This window comes from Aricia agestis, chromosome 3, assembly GCF_905147365.1.
Source record: "Aricia agestis chromosome 3, ilAriAges1.1, whole genome shotgun sequence".
Taxonomy (NCBI): domain Eukaryota; kingdom Metazoa; phylum Arthropoda; class Insecta; order Lepidoptera; family Lycaenidae; genus Aricia; species Aricia agestis.
This window is the reverse complement of record NC_056408.1, coordinates 19,804,346-19,823,868: the sequence shown is the minus strand read 5'-3', so window position 1 is coordinate 19,823,868 and position 19,523 is coordinate 19,804,346. Positions and strand designations below refer to the sequence as shown.

Sequence of the window (19,523 nt, the reverse complement as noted above, 5' to 3'; positions counted from 1 at the left end):
CAGCGCTACTTTTAGAGATGCACTAGGTCGATAAACATCACATTTTTTTTCGCGGCTTGCATTGCATTTTTACCTTTTTGTAATTTAAAAATGTATCGAATTTCTTCATTGGAATCACTCATTTTAACAATAAGAAAAACAAATGAAAATCTCATATTTACCTAATTTGAATTTGGAATTGTTGTCTTCTGTAAAATAAAAACTTTTTAATGATACCAAAATCAGCCAGATACAATTGATATAGTCCAAGAGATTTTATGACAGTCCAAGAGATTTTATGCCAAGTTCATAATATAATGCGAAAAGACTTTTCCACCAACCTATTATATAGGAATACTTGGTATGAAACTTTGTTTACGTCATTCCTATTTGTCTCAGGATCTTATTAAAACGATAGTGGTTCCAATTGTAAAAAAAAAAAAACTCTACTTGATGGCTTACTAAATAAACAGTTGGATAGTATTACAAAATTATTACTAGACACACAATTTGGTTTCCGAAATTTAGACCGGGCCTCGCTACTGAAAGTGCTATACAGTGTGTATCTGAAAGTGCTATACCATCAAATGAGCCCGTCAAAATGAACAACTTTTTCTATGAGAACAATGCTGGGAACTCAAAAAAAAAAAATGCCGTCTTCATACCCATACGTAAGCCTGGATCAGCAATTTGTATGGGTATCCGGATATGACGACGGATTTTTTTGAGTTCCCAACATTGTTCTCATAGAAAAAGTTGTTCATTTTGTCGGGCTCATTTGATGGTTTCAAGGACAACGGTGTTTACACTAACACACTGTATAAGTTCTGAAGCATACGGTTAGTTATTACTTATTATTATGTTGTAAGTACTATGAAAACTCCTGTTTATTTTTTTTAAATTTAATCAATGTACAAAAATAATAATGAACTAGGTATTTACAAATTAGGTTAATAAGTTAGTAAAACATTGGTGAATTATTCATTAATCTAAATATTGTACACAGCTTTTATTAGTAAAAAAAAGAAATTAATTACACTACCAAACAACGACTTAATTTAGGAAAATATTAACACTAAAATAACTTTAAGGTGCATTAAGTAAAACTAATTAACATCTACCATAGTGTATTACAATCAAGCAAAGACTTCTATTATGAACAAAAATTTTTTGATGAAAAATTTCGATATTTTGAACAAATGTCATTGTAGGACTGACACATAGGTACGATGTAGCGGATTATACCGTCTAACTTTGTTGCTAAAAGGTGGAATGTCAAAGAGTACTTACTGGCTTTCGTTTAGAGCGTTTACTAATATATAAATTGATGTTTGCAAGCAATTCATTACTGAGCACTGATTGATATGGTTTCATATATTATAAACTGTGGAATAAGTTAGAGATGGCTGGTTTGTCTAAGGATATTATTTTATTCATACTCGTACAACCACCAAAAATGTTTAATATGGGGAAATTTTAACTTATTTAAGATGGGGAAACTTTAGGCGTAAATTCTATAAACGTTTTACGATATCAAAATTTAACTTCTGGATGGTGCTTAGTCATGTGGTAGTTGAGGCTGGCTTTTTGCACGAAAGCCTCTCCGCACTCGTTACAAATCTTTCGCTTGTCGCCCGTATGGATCCGCTCGTGGTAACGCAAAGTCGATCTACGCAAAAAAGATTTCCGGCAAAACTTGCAATGATGGTCTTTGGCCGTTTTGTGTTTGACCTTGTGTCTTCTAAGTGCCTGTACGTGGTAGCACACGTAGTCGCAGCTGTTACACTTAAACTTCTCCCCGAGCATGTGGAAGCCGTTCCTGTGCTTTATTAGCTGGCGTTTAGTATTGAACACCATGGTACATGCGTTACATTTGAAGCGATCGTCTATATTATGCTCCTCGTACTTGTGGACTATGAACTGGACATCGGTGGAGAATGCTCGTTGGCATATGTTGCACTCGTGTAATTTGACCATGTCGTAATGTTTGGTCTTAAGGTGTTCCCGCAGAGAATGTAGCTTGTTGTATACCTTGTCACATTTGAGGCACTTGAAGTTATCATCCGATCGCTCATAATCTTCTTCCCGCAGTCTGAATTTTTTTTTTTCATCTAAAAGACAGAAAAATGACTTTAATAGTCTCATCTGTGATGTTTCGTAGTTTCTGCCGGCGATTAACGTCAGACTTGAAACACGAAAAGTTGTAAACTTCTCTTCTCTTATAACTATGACTTTTCTGATATCTTACACCTAATTTAAATTAATGGTAATTAACGTGTGTAAAATGTTCAGAAATTAGGGACCAATTGGAATTTATCCCTTTTATAAACCTCTTTACTGCTATCGTCCATAAAGACAGATCAATATGTTCAAAAATTATATTACTTACGTTCGTTTTTTGCAAAAGGAGTCATTTGATATTAAAATAAAGAATCTACCTCTGAGTCCTCAAAGCTATGATGAAGCACCTAAAATATTAAACGATAGGTACAATCATAGGTTTAAATTGTAAATGAACACATTAATTCATTGTTAGATATGAATGCTTTGGTCAGATCAACTCCAAGTTACTTACGTGATTTTGTTTCTCAAGTCAGGCAATGTTTAGCTGCTTTAAAAAATTTAGATGTGAACACTGAACCATGGGACACTGTGATTCTAACTATTTTATATCGTAAATTGGATACATACACATCGCGAGCTTACCAATTGAAACGCGGCAATGAGTCCGATCCTACTATTGAGGAGTTTCTACTATTCCTGGAAAAGCGAGCCTAGGCCTTGGAGAATGCAGAGCCTACTACTGCAACCAAGACTCACTACAAGCCGGCGATGAACGTCACTACGTCTGCAGCTTCTTCATGTGCTTATTGTAAGTAATGACCACAAATTACGTAATTGTAAAAGTTTTAAACTGTTGCCCTCTGCAGACAGAATTAATTTTAGCAAAGAGTATAAATTATGCAATGTATGTATGAATGATCACCGTGGTAAATGCGAATATCATTTCCGGTGCAACATTTGTAAACAAAATCACAATACATTACTTCAGGATGAACCTTCTCACAAGCAACCTGTCACTTTAATTTCTAATATTGACAGCAATAAAGTATTGTTGCCCATTGTGAAATTAAAACTTTATTCTCAGAGCGGAAGGGAATTGCAAATCAATGCGATTTTGGATTCGGCGTCTCAGGTATCCTTAGTAACTAAAAAAATTATAGATGTACTGGGGATCACTCCAAATAAAAATAATACAAGCAGTAGGGGTCACCAACACAAATAATGCTGCAAAATATTTTACCCCTATCGAGGTTTTCTCGCTTAAACATTACCGTACCGTATAAGGTGACACTGCCATGTGCTAGATAAAATCACAAGCAGGCTTCCACAATACAAAATTGACTTGGCAGCTATCAATATTCCTCCAAAACTGAATTTAGCAGATTCAGATTTTTACATACCATCAGAAATAGATATGCTTATTGGAGCCGACATATTTTTCTAGGTGCTGCTTCCAGAGCAACAGCCAGCTCTTCAACAACCTGCTTCAAGATACATATACTGGGCATAAGGCTCAGCAGCCACGCTTCATAAATACTAAATTTGGGCATGTAATAGGGGGTGCCTTGCCAAGCAACAACATTAATAATCCAAGTCCCCTCGTGACAACGGCCGTTGCAACACGGCCGAAACGTCGAGAAAAAGTATGTACTCGTAGTAGCATTACTACTTAAATGAGTCGCGTTAAGTCCCGATTAAAAAAGTTTAATTATAATGCAACGCGAAAGTTTAAAATGTTATATTAATAATCCAAGTCTTTATTATGTATTAATTGCAACCATGATATTCATGACATACAGCGTTTCTGGCAAGCAGAAAGTATCCCACAAACGTTTGTCGAACATACTTCAGAGCAAGAATTATGTGAAACTATTTTTCAAAGTACTACAATTCATAAGAATAATAAGTTTCAAGATCTTCCATTAAAATTACCTTTAGAAGAAATTAATGATACTCTTGGAAATTCATTTGAGTTTGCATGGATTTTTAAACTTGGAAAATAAATTACACAGAAATATTAATTTAATTTCAGAGTATGAAAGGTTCATAAATGAATATTATGTACAATTAGGACATGGACACTATATTGATTTAAATTCATTCGATGACACGTGGCACACATTTGACATTACTTTAAATTGTTAAATTACCTAGCACGTGTTTTTTTTCACGTGTCACTTCGATTTTTTTAATGTATTGTTTAAAATTTTTTACCTACCTGATATTTGTGAGTTCATCTCTTAACAAATTGTAATAAGATACATAGAATATACGCGATAGTTTACTAGGTAACTAAAAAAAGTGAAATTATTAGTTTTAACAAAAAATTAAACCGCTTCCAATGTAAAAACAATAATAACATCATTATAATATGAACTAAAAATTATAGTTATGGTACATGGTATACGGACACGTAGTGCCATCTAGCGACAAACCAGCGAAACTGATCAGGCGACACACTGCACATAAATCTCCTACTCGAAACTAGATGGCGCTAGGTGGTACATGCTCGAGCCTCCTAGAAAGTTCCTATACTTGTTTACGTGAATCGGAAACTTTCTGGAATTCGTCTCGCCACATAAATAGCCACAGGAGGACGGGCCGGAATTCAGTTCGATCTGAGCGATCATCAAGGTGATTTCACAGTGACAACAAGTGATCAATAGTGAGTGAACCAGTGAAACCTGCGACTTGGCTACGACCTAGGACACGATAGTGCTTAGTGATTGGACCTAGTGATTAGTGTTTGGACTTAGTGCTAAGTGTTGTGACCTAATGTGTGCTTGTATGACCTAGACTTAGTGAATTAAGTCTTCAAGAGAGTCACCAGGTCTTTCTCTCCAAATCCTCGAACCCTAGCACGTAACAGTATTAAATAATTTTTCCTATCTAATAGTGCCTTTTTCCGAATTCAGCTAAACCTCAACTATTTCTGTACTCAATCTTCATAATTTTTAAGTCGGTGCCAGTTCCAGAAGTTTCTAATACCTATTCTGTCAGAGAACTGAAGATTCAGATATCTGGTATTTTTACGATATCAAAATTTAACTTCTGGATGGTGCTTAGTCATGTGGTAGTTGAGGCTGGCTTTTTGCACGAAAGCCTTTCCGCACTCGTTACAGATCTTTCTCTTGTCGCCCGTATGGATGCGCTCGTGGAAAAGCATAGTCGTTCTGCGCAAAAAGGACTTCCCGCAAAACTTGCAACGGTGGTCTTTGGCCATTTTGTGTTTGACCTTGTGTCTTTTAAGTGCCTGAACGTGGTAGCACACGTAGTCGCAGCTGTTACACTTAAACTTCTCCCCGAGCATGTGGAAGCCGTTCCTGTGCCTTATTAGCTGGCGTTCAGAATTGAATATCTTGGGACATGCGTTACATCGGAAACGATTGTCTATATTATGCTCCTCGTACTTGTGGACTGTGATCTGGGTGTTGGTGAAGAATTCCTGTTTGCATATGTCGCACGTGTAACGCTTAGGTTTTTTGAGAATATTGTAATGTTTGGCCTTCAGGTGTTGACGTAAGCCATCTTCGGATTTGTATTGCTTTTCACATTTAGTGCACTTGTATGTACCGTCCGATTTCTCATAGTCTTCCTTCCGCAGTTTGAACTTATTATTTTTATCTAGAAGACAAAAAAAGTCTTTAAAAGTCTCATTAGTCATTAATCATTACTCACTCAAGGTATAAGTGGATGAAGTGGCCGATTTTATAAACAATTATTAAATAAAATCGGCCAAGTACGTGTCGGACTCGCGCACGAAGGTTTCCTTATCGTTATTGAGCGACAGTTGGCAAAAAATTGTGTTTTGTATGGGAGCCCCCCTTAAATATTTATTTTATTTTAATTTTATTATTAATTATTAAAGCACAAATATAATTAAGTATATTGTAATTATTTCAAGTGCCTATCTGCTACCATTATTGACTACGAGCAAAAAAGTTAAAAAAAAATCACGTTTGTTGTATGGGAGCCCCCCTTAAATATTTATTTAATTTTGTTTTTAGTATTTGTTATAGTAGCAACAGAAATACACAATCGGTGAAAATTTCAGAAGTCTAGCTACAGCAGTTCTTGAGTTACAGCCTGGAGACCGACGGACAGACGGATAGACATCGAAGTCTCAGTAATAGGGTCCCGTTTTTACCCTTTGGGTACGGAACCCTAAAAAGTGAAGGTGATGAGACTACCCAGAAGAACACCAGCAACTAGTCTAATATGAATTTGGGAGTCAATATAGGCTGCTGGCGATCTTTTAGACTGGAGTCAAACCACTCTAGAGCTGAAGCCGACCTTCTCGCACTTCACTCTACAGCATCTGAGCGAAGTAAGGGGTCATAATTTACTGAAATAAATGCTCAACTATATACTTAAATCGAGGAGAACAATAATTATTGTCAGTTGCCCATTGTCCATGGCCTGACCAATGTCTAAGTCACTTTCAGTAGTAATGCAGTAGACTGTTATGTAGAAGTGCTATGATCTCCGCGAAAACGAGATTGGAAATTATTCAGAAAAGTTGCTTCAACTGCTTGCTACAGAATCTTGGACAGGATAGGCAGAATCGAAATGGGATACCTAAAACAATATGTACAAGGTCTGATTGTTTTTGTCTGGCATAATGGAAATGTCTTATGCGCTATAACCGACAAAGACAGCAGCCCTTGAAAGGGATAAAAGTATCAAGAGTTATTGTACCAAAGAAGTTTTGAAATTAAAGCAATGATGGTGGTCCCAGGGCAAGAACCCATCACTTGACCTTGCCAATTACAGTGTGTTTGTGTAAACACCGTTATCCTTGAAACCATGAAATGAGACCGTCAAAATGAACAACTTTTTCTATGAGAACAATGCTGGGAACTCAAAAAAATCCGTCTTCATACCCATACAAATTGCCGATCCTGGCATCCGTATGGGTATGAAGACGGCATTTTTTTTTGAGTACCCAGCATTGTTCTCATAGAAAAAGTAGTTCATTTTGATGGTCTCATTTGATGGTTTCAAGGATAACGGTGTTTACACAAACACACTGTATATCAATAGAAAAGATCCACAGAAACCAAAATTGAGAAGCGGTAGAATAGGGATGATGACAAGGTCAAAGATTAGCGAATTTTGTTAATAAAATAAAGAAATCACGGTAAAAAATAAGTGTTCCCAAAATTTCAGCTTGATAGCATTTGTATTTTTTTGTTATGCGCCTTTAAAGTTGGATATTCAAGTCGTATTTTTTTTTCAATTAAATTTCATAATATTTGTATACAATTCGATAACTTATGCAATTAAAAACAACTTTTGTTATGAAACCACTTTCATAAACGCAATATTTAATATACCTGTCGAACAAAGTTGTCTCCCGATGCGTACAAACTACGAAAGACCGACGTCAGTCTTTCGTAGCACTTTGTATGGAGCGTTTCGGGTTTTTATGAGATATTTGAATTGTCATATCTTGGTGAATTTTTAAGCTATCAGAGTCATTCTTTCAACGATGTTTCTATTTTTTAAGTGTCCTTCAATTACCGATAAGAACAAAAAATCCAGAAATGGTATTTCTCATAAATAAATACATGTGACAGTATTATTCGTTTAGTCTTCCTTCCAAAAAAATCAATACTTTTTAGATTATGTCTGAAACTGTGTGCTAAATGTAGTGTAAGGGCAAATAATTCAATTATGGTAACACTTTGGAAATAAAGTATTTAGGTATTTAGGTTAATTTAGACAAGTTGATATTATTCAATAGTATCGATATCAAAATTTAACTTCTGGATGGTGCTTAGTCATGTGGTAGTTGAGGCTGGCTTTTTGCACGAAAGCCTTTCCGCACTCGTTACAAATCTTTCTCTTGTCGCCCGTATGGATGCGCTCGTGGAAAAGCATAGTCGTTCTACGCAAAAAAGACTTCCCGCAAAACTTGCAATGATGGTCTTTGGCCGTTTTGTGTTTGACCTTGTGTCTTCTAAGTGCCTGTACGTGGTAGCACACGTAGTCGCAGCTGTTACACTTAAACTTCTCCCCGAGCATGTGGAAGCCGTTCCTGTGCCTTATTAGCTGGCGTTCAGAATTGAATATCTTGGGACATGCGTTACATCGGAAACGATTGTCTATATTATGCTCCTCGTACTTGTGGACTGTGATCTGGGTGTTGGTGAAGAATTCCTGTTTGCATATGTCGCACGTGTAACGCTTAGGCTTTTTGAGAATATTGTAATGTTTGGCCTTCAGGTGTTGACGTAAGCCATCTTCGGATTTGTATTGCTTTTCACATTTAGTGCACTTGTATGTACCGTCCGATTTCTCATAGTCTTCCTTCCGCAGTTTGAACTTATTATTTTTATCTAGAAGACAAAAAAACGTCTTTAAAAGTCTCATTAGTCATTAATCATTACTCACTCAAGGTGTAAGTGGATGGAGTAAGTGGACTAACCAAAAATTTGAAAATCAAGTGAGTATAAACACGTATTTTTGACTATTGTGGCGACTGGCGAGGCAGTCAGTTAGTGCAAAGACAACGGCTAACGTAGATCGGAAATAGTTTAGTAAAAAGTATACCAAGTTACTAATTCTACTACTGATGGAAGAATTAGCAAAAAATTCGTCCATTTCATAGATCCACTTTTATATTAAACTCTCGGCCTAGCACTCGGTAATGTGTTTATGCTACTCTAATCGCAAGGTGTAATCAGGCCTTAGCACGCCCACGTGACATCTTTAACATGTACCGCCCATATTAGGTTTGAGTAAAAAATAAACAAAACTAAATTTTTCATCTCTTTACTTATCTATATTATACTACCATTAAACGTAATGGCATCTAAGATCTAAAATAAAAATTATTCTGCTGCGCAACTGTCTATTACCGATAGTGATTCCCTGAGATTTTTACGGGTTGACAAGGCTATTCGAAACTTTTTTGACAGATTCTTAATTTCATTAATCTGTCAAGTTTAGTGGTGGATAGACTATTCGGGATTTATCAGGAAGTGGTGAAATATGCCCTTTACCTTTAACGCCTGGTGGGGTCTACGCAGACCCCACGCGTAGTTTCTGACGGTATTTTTTTTATTGGCAAGTTACGTTCGCTCGTTTTCGGCTCATCTCGAAGCAATGCAAGGTATTTCAGTCAGTAAAAGTCCGTCGCTCCTCCGCTAAGAGAAATTACATTTTTTCTCATGTGGGGACACCTGCAGACCCCACCCATGATTAAAGTATATACTTTTTTCAAATTCAAATCAAATTGCACAAATCATATTATACAATTTTAATGACGTTGAATCTTTTTGGAAGAAATAGAGGTAGCTTGACCTAGTGCACCAAAAATTAAGCGAAGATGCTATTATTGTCCCAGAACCAATTATTATTTTCCGTAAGCCTTGCTATAAAACTATTTGCAAGCCTCATTCAGTAAAATTATTTATTACTTACCTTGCCTACTCATGGTTTAATTATAGTAGTTTGGGGTACTTAGTACTTTTCAAGGATTGTCAATTTTTGTTCTGTAATGTTTAGTGTTAATTTTTCATTTGATGACTTATTTGTAAGTCTTATTTTATTAGAAAAAATTAAGAAGTTACTCAGAAGTAGACATTTTTGTTTAATTTTTCTGCATTAAACATGTGCCTTAAAAATTCTATGCACAAGATTGGTTAGTTCATCTTTACTGTCTAAATAATGGTTAGTATATTATTCATAAATGCTTTTCATAAATAAAATAATATATTTTCTTATAATATAAAACGGGTTTTAAAATTTATTAAACAATTCTGAATTTATATGTATATTTATATTGGGGTACTTCTAGACCCCACGCGTGACGGAACGTTACCCAAAACAACGCGGGTACTTAAAGGTTAATGTTACTATTGTATATCTGTCAGTTTTCTATATAAATATAAAAAGAAGACATGACCTTTGATATTTCATTAATAAACAATTAAAAAAGTGAAGGTGATAACACTGTACCCTGAAGAACACCAGCAACTAGTCTAAAATAAAGTTGGGTGTCAAAATAGGCTGCTGGCGATCTTTTAGACAGGATTCAAACTACTCTAGAGCCGAAGCCGACCTTCTCTCACTTCACTCTAAACTCTACAGCATCTGAGCGAAGTAAGAGGTCATAATTTACTGAAATAAATGCTCAACTATATACTTAAATCGAGAAGAACAATTATTGTCTGTTGCCAACTGTCCATGGCCTGACCAATGTCTAAGTCACCTTCGGTAATGCAGAAGAAGAGCTATGATCTCCGCGAAAACGAGATTGGAAATTATTCAGCTCAATTGTAAGTTGCTTGAACTTGCTTGTTAACTGCTTGCTACAGAATCTTGGACAGGATAAGCAAATTCGAAATGGGGTACATATAAATAAACACAGAGAATAACGATATGTACAAGGTCTACTTGTTTTTGTCTGGCATATTGGAAATGTCTTAGGGGGCGTCCCAAATTACGTGAGGTGTTTAAGGGGGGAGGGGGTCAAGTCAAATCTCATCTAATCCTACGTTAGAGAGACCGCGGGGAGGCTCGGCAAATCTCACGTTTTTTTCTCATTATTACAAAAATATATATACTATTTTGGTCCATTTCATCCAAATTGTACGTATGCTTAAGCGTGATCGTGATACGATTAAGATCATTCACTAATTCTTTCGAAAAAAAATATAATTTCATTCGTACTTAGACGTTATTCATTTGACTGTTCACATTTACGTAAGAAACCCACATTTTGAATCACACGTGAGATTGGGGGGCGGGGGAAGGGGTTGAATAAAATCTCACGAAACGGTCAGAAAATTGAAAAAAAAAACACCTGACGTAATTTGTGGACGCCCCTTATGAGTTATGATTATGACTTATGACCGACAAAGACAGCAGACCTTGAAAGGGATAAAAGTATCTCGAGTTTTTATGTAGTCAAAGAAGTTTTGATATTAAAGCAATGATGGCGTTATCAGGGCAAGGGCCAATAAATACATACATGTGACAGTATTATTCGTTTAGTCTTCCTTCCGAAAAAATCAATACTTTTTAGATTATGTCTAAAACTTTGTGCTAAATGTAGAGTAAGGGCAATAATTGAATTATGTTAACACAGCTTGGAAATAAACTATACTATTATAAATCGGTATCTTCATTTAGTCGAATTGATATTATTCAATAGTACATAAATACAAATTTGTATCAGGATATCAAAACTTAACTTCTGGATGGTGCTTAGTCATGTGGTAGTTGAGGCTGGCTTTTTGCACGAAAGCCTTTCCGCACTCGTTACAAATCTTTCTCTTGTCGCCCGTATGGATGCGCTCGTGGAAAAGCATAGTCGTTCTGCGCAAAAAGGACTTCCCGCAAAACTTGCAACGGTGGTCTTTGGCCGTTTTGTGTTTGACCTTGTGTCTTGTGAGCGCCTCGCTGTAGTAGCACACGTAGTCGCAGCTGTTACACTTGTACTTCTCCCCGAGCATGTGGAAGCCGTCCCTGTGCCTTATTAGCTGGCGTTCAGAATTAAATATCTTGGGACATGCGTTACATTTGAAGCGGTCGTCTATATTATGCTCCTCGTGCTTGTGGACTGTGAACTGGACGTGGGTGACGAATTCCTGTTTGCATATGTCGCACGTGTGCTTAGGTTTTTTGAGAATATTGTAATGCTTGGCCATAAGGTGTTGACGTAAGCTATCTTCGTATTTGTATTGCTTTTCACATTTAGTGCACTTGTATGTACCGTCCGATTTCTCATAATCTTCCTTCCGCAGTTTGAACTTATTATTTTTATCTAGAAGACAAAAAAAAACGTCTTTAACAGTCTCATTGCAAACTTTTTTGTGATTTCGAATCTTCCTGATTTTGGGCATTGTCGAAGAGTTACATGGTATACATATAAAGATGATAGATCGCTCATCGAGTGCATACTGACTTGAGTTATCAGGACTTGTCTTCTACAAGAGACATTATTCGCTTAACAGCAGAACCATTTACTGGTTTGTAAGTACCATTTTTTTTTAAATGCGCATGTGTTTCAACGCTTCTTGACTCTAGGCGACGCTCATGAACAGAAGACAAAGAAATCGGCAGGTGCCAACGTTTTGTACATATCTAATCTAACGTGATGAAGTTATAAAATCTACATCACTTGCAACCAAAAGGGCTATCAGAGACCAGTGACCACGCATTTTGCTTCAAGATGACAATATGTGCAGTGGTCTATGGTCTTAATACAATGAAGGCAGGATATCAATCCGTACATCCAAAAAGCAGCGAAAATGTCTGGATGTATATCATGCGATGTAATCTAAGAAAATTAGTTTCAGAATCGTCGATCAGACCAAATAATTCATGTAATTTTGAAAGTTGCTACATTTTTTATTCCTAAATGTGTCCAGATGAACATACTAAAAGCCCCCGTGGAAGAGAAACAAGTCGGAGGTCCGGAGCGGGGAAAGGTCTCTTTTTCAAGGTATTTGCTTGTGACTTGAAAATTATTTATAATATCTCTTTAGTGACTTCTACATTAATTATATCTAAGTACATTAAATTTCCTATAAATAACGTCTAAACATTTTTACTGTACGATCAATACTTCAGAGTTTAGGAGATACATAGAATTAAAGGTGATAAAAATAAGAAGCAAAATAATTTTACTAATTTTAAAAAAATAATTTTAATAATGAGAAAGGTTTTTCATCAAAAGCAATTCATCATATCTGCCTATATTCGTCCACTGCTGGACATAGGCCTCTCTCAATGAACGCCAAGATGGCCGATATCCTGCTACTCGCATCCAACATGGACCCGCAACTAAACGGAGATCGTTGTCCCACCACTCCCACCTAGTTGGAGGTCGACCTACACCCTGATTTCCCAGTCTCGGTCTCCATTCCAGAGTAAGTTTACTCCAGCGATCGTCCCTTCTTCGAGCTACATGACCAGCCCAGTTCCACTTCAGCGTACTGATTCTCTGCACTATATCGGTGACTTTAGTTCTTTGACGAATCCGCCAAAGAACCTCCGAGCATAGCGCGCTCCATGGCACGCTGAGCAACGGAAAACTTACGAGCTAGCTCTGCTGTAAAAGGCTAGGTTTCCGCCCCGTAGGTCATAACGGGAAGCACGCATTGAACGAAGACTTTTGTCTTCAAGCTCCACGGAATTGCGACATGACAATGTGGCAAAAGCCATTACTAAAGGAAATAGCAACTGTATTTTATGTGACTCAACATCAACTTCGGATGTTATAGCATTAGCCGGAGAAAAAAATGTTTATTGAAGTATACCGAACGCCCGTACTCAGTCAGAGATTAACAGACATCGATTCACAGTTTTTCTGAAATGTTGTTCCAAGCCCAAACCGGATCTTTCTTCCCTCCCCCCTACCAAAGGGTCAGCGAAATATCACGCTTACAGAGTATTGCATCAAGTACAGGAGTAGCTTGGGAACCAAAGAACCAAACAGCCTTTAAAGGCTACTATGTGTCATCGCGAGTACGTAATTTTCTTGTCTATCTTATTATTTTTATTTGAAAAATAAATTTTCAATTTCAGTATAGATAATTTTTTTGTCTATTTTATTATTTTTGTTTGAAAAATAAATTTTCAATTTCAGTATAGATAATAATATGGTCTTAATATAGAATATTGAGGTTAAGTGAAATAATATAAGACAACAGTCAATCTAACATAATATTCAAGGTAGCAGTTTCAGGCGGTAGCTATAAGTCACATAATAAAGATAACACACAAATTCTGAAGTACAATATCATGCGAATTCTGGATTAAACTATTTACGATGAATGTAGGTTCAATCCGAAATAAAATTCCGTTTCAATAAATTAACCAATCACACAAATATTTATGTCAGTGCAAAAGTGCTCTTAAACACACTTTAGTCGGGCAGTCTCGATTTAAAAAATGTATGAAAGCACAACTAATTTACAGTTCGACAAGGCTCTATATGAATGTGTCAATGATGTCAATAGGCGCTGCTGGTAAAGGAGAACTGTCAAATACATGTCAAAAATGATGTTTTTGTATAATAGAAGCGTTTAGTTCTTTTTCTTGCCACGTTCATATAAAGCCTTGTCGGACTGTATGTATTAAATCAACGTGGATGATGATAATAGTCATAAAGTTAACGTTGAACGGATGCCTGTACTGCCATAAGAGTTAAGACGACCTTTGCACTTTGGACTGCCAGAGACAGTGGAGGTACCTTCGCTGGATCCTTAAAACCTATAGATAATTTATAATAAAAATTTCAATGCGCCTATTTTTAATTACCATCAAAGATATCCATACTTACTCACTATAATATTATATAAATTCGAAAGTGTGTAGAGATACGCCCAAACCGATGAAACGATTTTGCGGAAATTTGGTATGGAAGTACTTTCAGTCCCGGGAAAGGACATAGGACACTTTTTATCCCGGAAAAATGTACGGTTCCCGCGCGATATTAATTTTAATAAAAATTATCTCGTCTAGTTCAACTTCCATTTTAGGGTTAATCAAGAAGTCTTCGTCGTCCTATGGAACCCTAACCGGCCGATTTTTTGTATATTGATAGATTAATAGTTATATAATTTAAGAGTAACATTGTCCTAGAAATAGAACAAATCCATATTTTAGGATCATTGAATCGAAATATTAAATCCTTTATATCTTTGTTAGCTACCACTTTTGAGAATTTTCGCGGAGGAAATTGTTGTTAGTCTTATTAAAATGAAGCTACTCACGAAAAATTAGCTTGATAGTAATTAAAAAAAAAACTGTTCTACGGAACCTATACTATAAATGTTGCTGATGTAAGAACAAAACAAATCCTAGCATGAGAAAAATTTTAAACAGTATTATTAAAATTAGGCACATTGATTAGATGCCAGTATGGGGACAATCTCAAAGTGATATTAATGTTGTTAATGTCTTACTTGCTCGTTTTGAAACCACTATCTCTACCTATCTATGACATTTTAGTGGATTTACATAATCACTTACTGTCTCAAGCCATGTGCTCAGTTTGTTTGTTTGAACGCGCTAATCTCAGGAACTACTAGTCCGAATTGAAAAAATCTTTCAGTGTTAGATAGCCCATTTATCGAGGTAGGCAGGCAATATTTTGTCACGCTAAGACTAATAGGACCGAAAAAATAGAGGAAAATATTTGAAAGGGCTTATCTCACGAACTACTGGAGCAATTTTTATGTTATTTGGCACAGATAATATAATGGCATCAATAAGATGATTGGAAGTGATTCCAAGTTGAATCACTTCCAATCATCTTATTGTCTGAGGTCGTCAGGGACGGACTCTCGGTTCTCGAAATTAGCGCGTACAGCACATTAAGCAATTCATTTTTGTTAGAATCTATATTTTATTATTTTATAAACATCAAAAGCTATTTTGCTGAACTTAGGTATGGACTATGGTTATACTTTGAGCCCCGGAAAGGACATCAAGGATATTTTTATCCCGAAAAGATTATCCCGTGCCATAAACGAATTTTGGCGCAACGTCATTTAGTAGATCTTCTTCTTCTTCTTTTTAATAATGGCTCCTTGGTGAGTTGCCAATGTCAGAGTGAGTGGCAAAGACTCTGTGTTAATAACATAATTTACATAAAAAAATGTATCATTTTGAAATGGTCCCCAAACTGGCAGGTAGAAGTATGCAGCACCTACCTTTCTTTTTCACTGGAACAGTTATCTTGTTAACTTTCACGAGCTTCTTGTTTGTCGTTCTCTGCTCTGGCTTGACCGGTGCCGACTCTGCCTTGATCACCACTTGGACAGGCTCCGACTTCCCTTTGCCTTTTCCTTTTCCCTTCTTGAGCAGATATTCCAATTTTGAACCTAAAAATTAAAAATGGTTAAATAATGTCTTAGTCTCATTTGTTTGACCTTTGACTATGTTGATAATTTTTTATTCTATGAGTAAATTATATTGGATACATTATCCATGTAGATATAATATGATTCATTTTCTCCTTGATCATAGATTTTTGAAATTCGCTGAGAGATTGGATCCAATACGGTCATAGAAACAGCTGTTGCCAGTTATTTAATATAAAAAAGAGTTTATAATTTCTTATTCATTAATATGTTTCAAATAATGTAATGTAATTATTTTTCTAATTATATACTTGGATAATCTTGCTGAAGTAACAAAAGACAAGCCATACTTAAAATGACGATAGATATCTTTTGACAAATCGAATTCTCTGAGATCTAGTAACCCTGACGTCAATACCTGTCAGTGTTAGCGCTCTCCATTGGCTATTGAAACCACATATTATGAAGTAAAATAGGATCAATGAAATGTGATAATGTAATATGCAGATATGATTAAATAGTCAAAATTGGATCAAATATATTATGATCACATTATAAATGATCAGAGATATATTTTGATAATGTAATATCCCACTAATCCATGTAGTTTTCATTGTTTGAAACATCGAATAGGCCGATGCAATTTTTTATGAAGTATAAAACAATTCTCATCCATGTTAAAATGTGTACGAAGACAAGAACAATATTTTGTACATAATAATATTCTTCTCTCTCTCTCTCGTCTTTCTAAATTATAACAATAATATAACACACAATAATTTACCTTCATCATCATCGTCATCTTCATCGTCGTCATCATTATCATCGTGCATTGCAAAATCCTGATTTGTATCATCATTACTATCAAATTCATCTTCATTCAAATACTCCTCTTTGAATTCTGAAAAATTGGTTAGTTTCATGCTAGTATTTATTTATTTTTGTTTCTTGGGAAAACTTACAGCTTTAGCAACTAAATAGTAAATTGTAACTATAAGCCATTTAAAAATTTTCGAAAATAGTTAAAAATGAAATTGCACAAAAATTATTATGAAATAAATCAAGCATACTAAAACAAACAGAAAAAACTTAAAAACTAATTAATTTTTTTTTTCACAATGCATTCACGTGGTTAATCATGGTTTAAAAATACATGGTAACTGTCAATATTAGTGTAAGTATACTATAATGTTAATAAACTTAGTATAGTACCTATAACTACTGGGAGATTCTTACATTCATCATTTTTCCGTTTAAGGGTTCAGTAGTCAACCAAGTTTTGTTGATCACAGAACCCTATAACGGAACTCTAACAAGCAAATTTTTTGTATATTGATAGATTAATAGTCATATAATTTAAGAGTAACATTGTCCTACAAATAGAATAATCCATATTTTAGGACAATTAAGTCAAAGTACGAAATCCTTCTCTGTTAATCTCTGTTATCTACCACTTTCTGTAATCTATCTCTGTTATCTACCACTTTCGAGATTTTTCGCAGATATAAATGTTGTTCTTCTTATCAAAATGATCACAAAAAATTTGCTTCATAATAATAAAAAAAATTGTTATAGGGCTCCCGTACTATAATGCAAAGATCCAGTTCAATTTAGTGGGTAAACATTAAATCTGGATTAAGAGTTTACCCAAAGTGTAAACTCTTAATCCAGATTTTAATGTTTTACGATTTAAGATTAAAGTGTTGTTTGTTATATTAGAATTCATTTTTTTAAGTTCTTATTATTAAGTTATCCTGTGATGATAGATGTCAAATCAACTTACCAACAACTGGTTCTATCTTGATGACTGCTTGTGCAACATCCTTTTTCTTAACTACAAAACAAAATAAATTATAATTATTTCTATTATCTTCTATGAACAAAACACGCTATGGTAGCATAAATGTTTAATAAAAACATTAATGCTTCTGCATAGTTTCACAAAAATTACACTACTGTAAGGGGGGGTATTACATTATCATTTATATTGGATCATTTCTATGATTATATATAGCATCCAATATATATGATCATTTGATCATATCTACATATTACATTATCATATTTTATTGATCCTATTTTACGTCATATGTGGTTTCAATAGCCAATGGAGAGCGCTATTGCTGACAGGTATTAACATCAGGGTTACTAGACCTCAGAGAATTCGATTTGTCAAAAGACATCGTCATTTTTAATATGGCTTGTTTTTTGTTATTTCAGCAAGATTATCCAAGTATATAATTAGAAAAATAATTACATTACATTATTTGAAACATATTAACAAACAAGAAATTAAAAACTCTTTTTTATATTAAATAACTGGCAACACCTATTTCTATGACCGTATTGGATCTAATCCCTCAGCAGTCAGCAAATGTCAAAAATCTATGATCAAGGAAGAAATGAATCATATGTCTATATTACATTATCCAATATCATTGACTCAATGATCTCGGATCCAATATATATGATAATCTTATATCCCCCTAAAACATGATTTCATAAATATGTTGTAAATTTTTTAAATTTTTATTAATAAAATACTTAATAATGAGAGAAAAACTAGAGAAAAGTTATATCACAACTTATAACTTCATCTTGTTTTAAACAAATTGTAATACAGCAGAAACTTGATAACCAGTCCGGTTATCAAGTTTCTTACAGATAAATGCCGGATAGGCTATCCATAACTTTTCTGACAGATGCTCCATACTCTATCTGTCATGTTAAGTTGTGGATCCGGCACTTATCAGGAAGTGGTGAAACAGCCCCAAATTGCTGTAATGTATGAAAACAGTGGGTTTGATGCATTTGTAAAGTGCATTTTAATATTATGATTTATGTGTTTGTTTAATTCAACACAGAAATTTAATGTTTAGTAATAAATTAGTAAGAGATACATTTTCTGATGGCAGTCCAGTTGGATTGCAAATCCGTATAACTGAGGGCATCAAGTTTCTACTGTACTTGCTCTTTCCAGTGTACAGAGTAAATGTATACAAAGTGTATGTAATACATAATATTATGTTTACTGTGAGTGGTTGTATCTAATGCATAGAAACAACATAATATTATAACTGTATTTCAATATTGAATTAATAAAACATACCTTCTAACTTATTTGTGTAATAATAATCTAGAAATTTATCTTCACAGCTCTGCACTTGTTTCTTGAACTGAATTGCCTCTCGTAACTTGAAAATACAAGACATACATATTGTGTATGTCAAATCACATAGTGGCCCTGGTAATGGCCTCATCTGAAACAATTTTAGTACATTAATGTTTCAACCTTATTATTTGAACCATAATATTATCTCCTTTTCGGCTGCTTTGTCAGTGCATTTATATTATTATTTATTACTAGATGGTACCGGGACAAAATTGATCATGTTATGTTCTTTTTCCAGGTCTCAAAGAACAAACAATTAAATTAATTTAGCAAATTAGGTGTAAATCTTTTAAAGTTATTGTGCAGAAATGATAACATTTTCATAATTTAAACTATCCTATGTCCTCCCATGGGACTCAAAGTATCTGCATTCCAAATTTCATCAAAATCTGTTCTGCCGATCAGTATATTTAGTTGTTTTACAATAAGTGTAATCTTAAGTCTGAGAAAGCCTAGATTGCTCAGCTATGGATATCATACTTAGT

At 34.9% G+C, this 19,523-nt stretch overlaps 1 protein-coding gene across 11 annotated transcripts in view; it reads right to left on the bottom strand.

Annotated features, from left to right (window-relative positions):
- Positions 1 to 19,523, bottom strand: part of LOC121725637 (zinc finger protein OZF-like) — a 71,376-nt gene that overhangs the window by 50,743 nt on the left and 1,110 nt on the right. For 9 of the 11 annotated variants that reach the window (XM_042112657.1, XM_042112664.1, XM_042112659.1 and 6 more), the window contains exons 2-5: positions 18,976 to 19,126; positions 17,650 to 17,700; positions 16,651 to 16,767; positions 15,717 to 15,887 (exon numbers count right to left, since the gene is read on the bottom strand). In XM_042112657.1, coding sequence (XP_041968591.1) covers positions 15,717 to 15,887; positions 16,651 to 16,767; positions 17,650 to 17,700; positions 18,976 to 19,126 — 490 coding nt within the window. Of the gene's footprint in view, positions 1 to 1,193; positions 2,091 to 11,203; positions 11,819 to 15,716; positions 15,888 to 16,650; positions 16,768 to 17,649; positions 17,701 to 18,975; positions 19,127 to 19,523 lie in introns of those variants that run through there. The other 2 variants (XM_042112656.1, XM_042112655.1) reach the window with 2 other exon arrangements.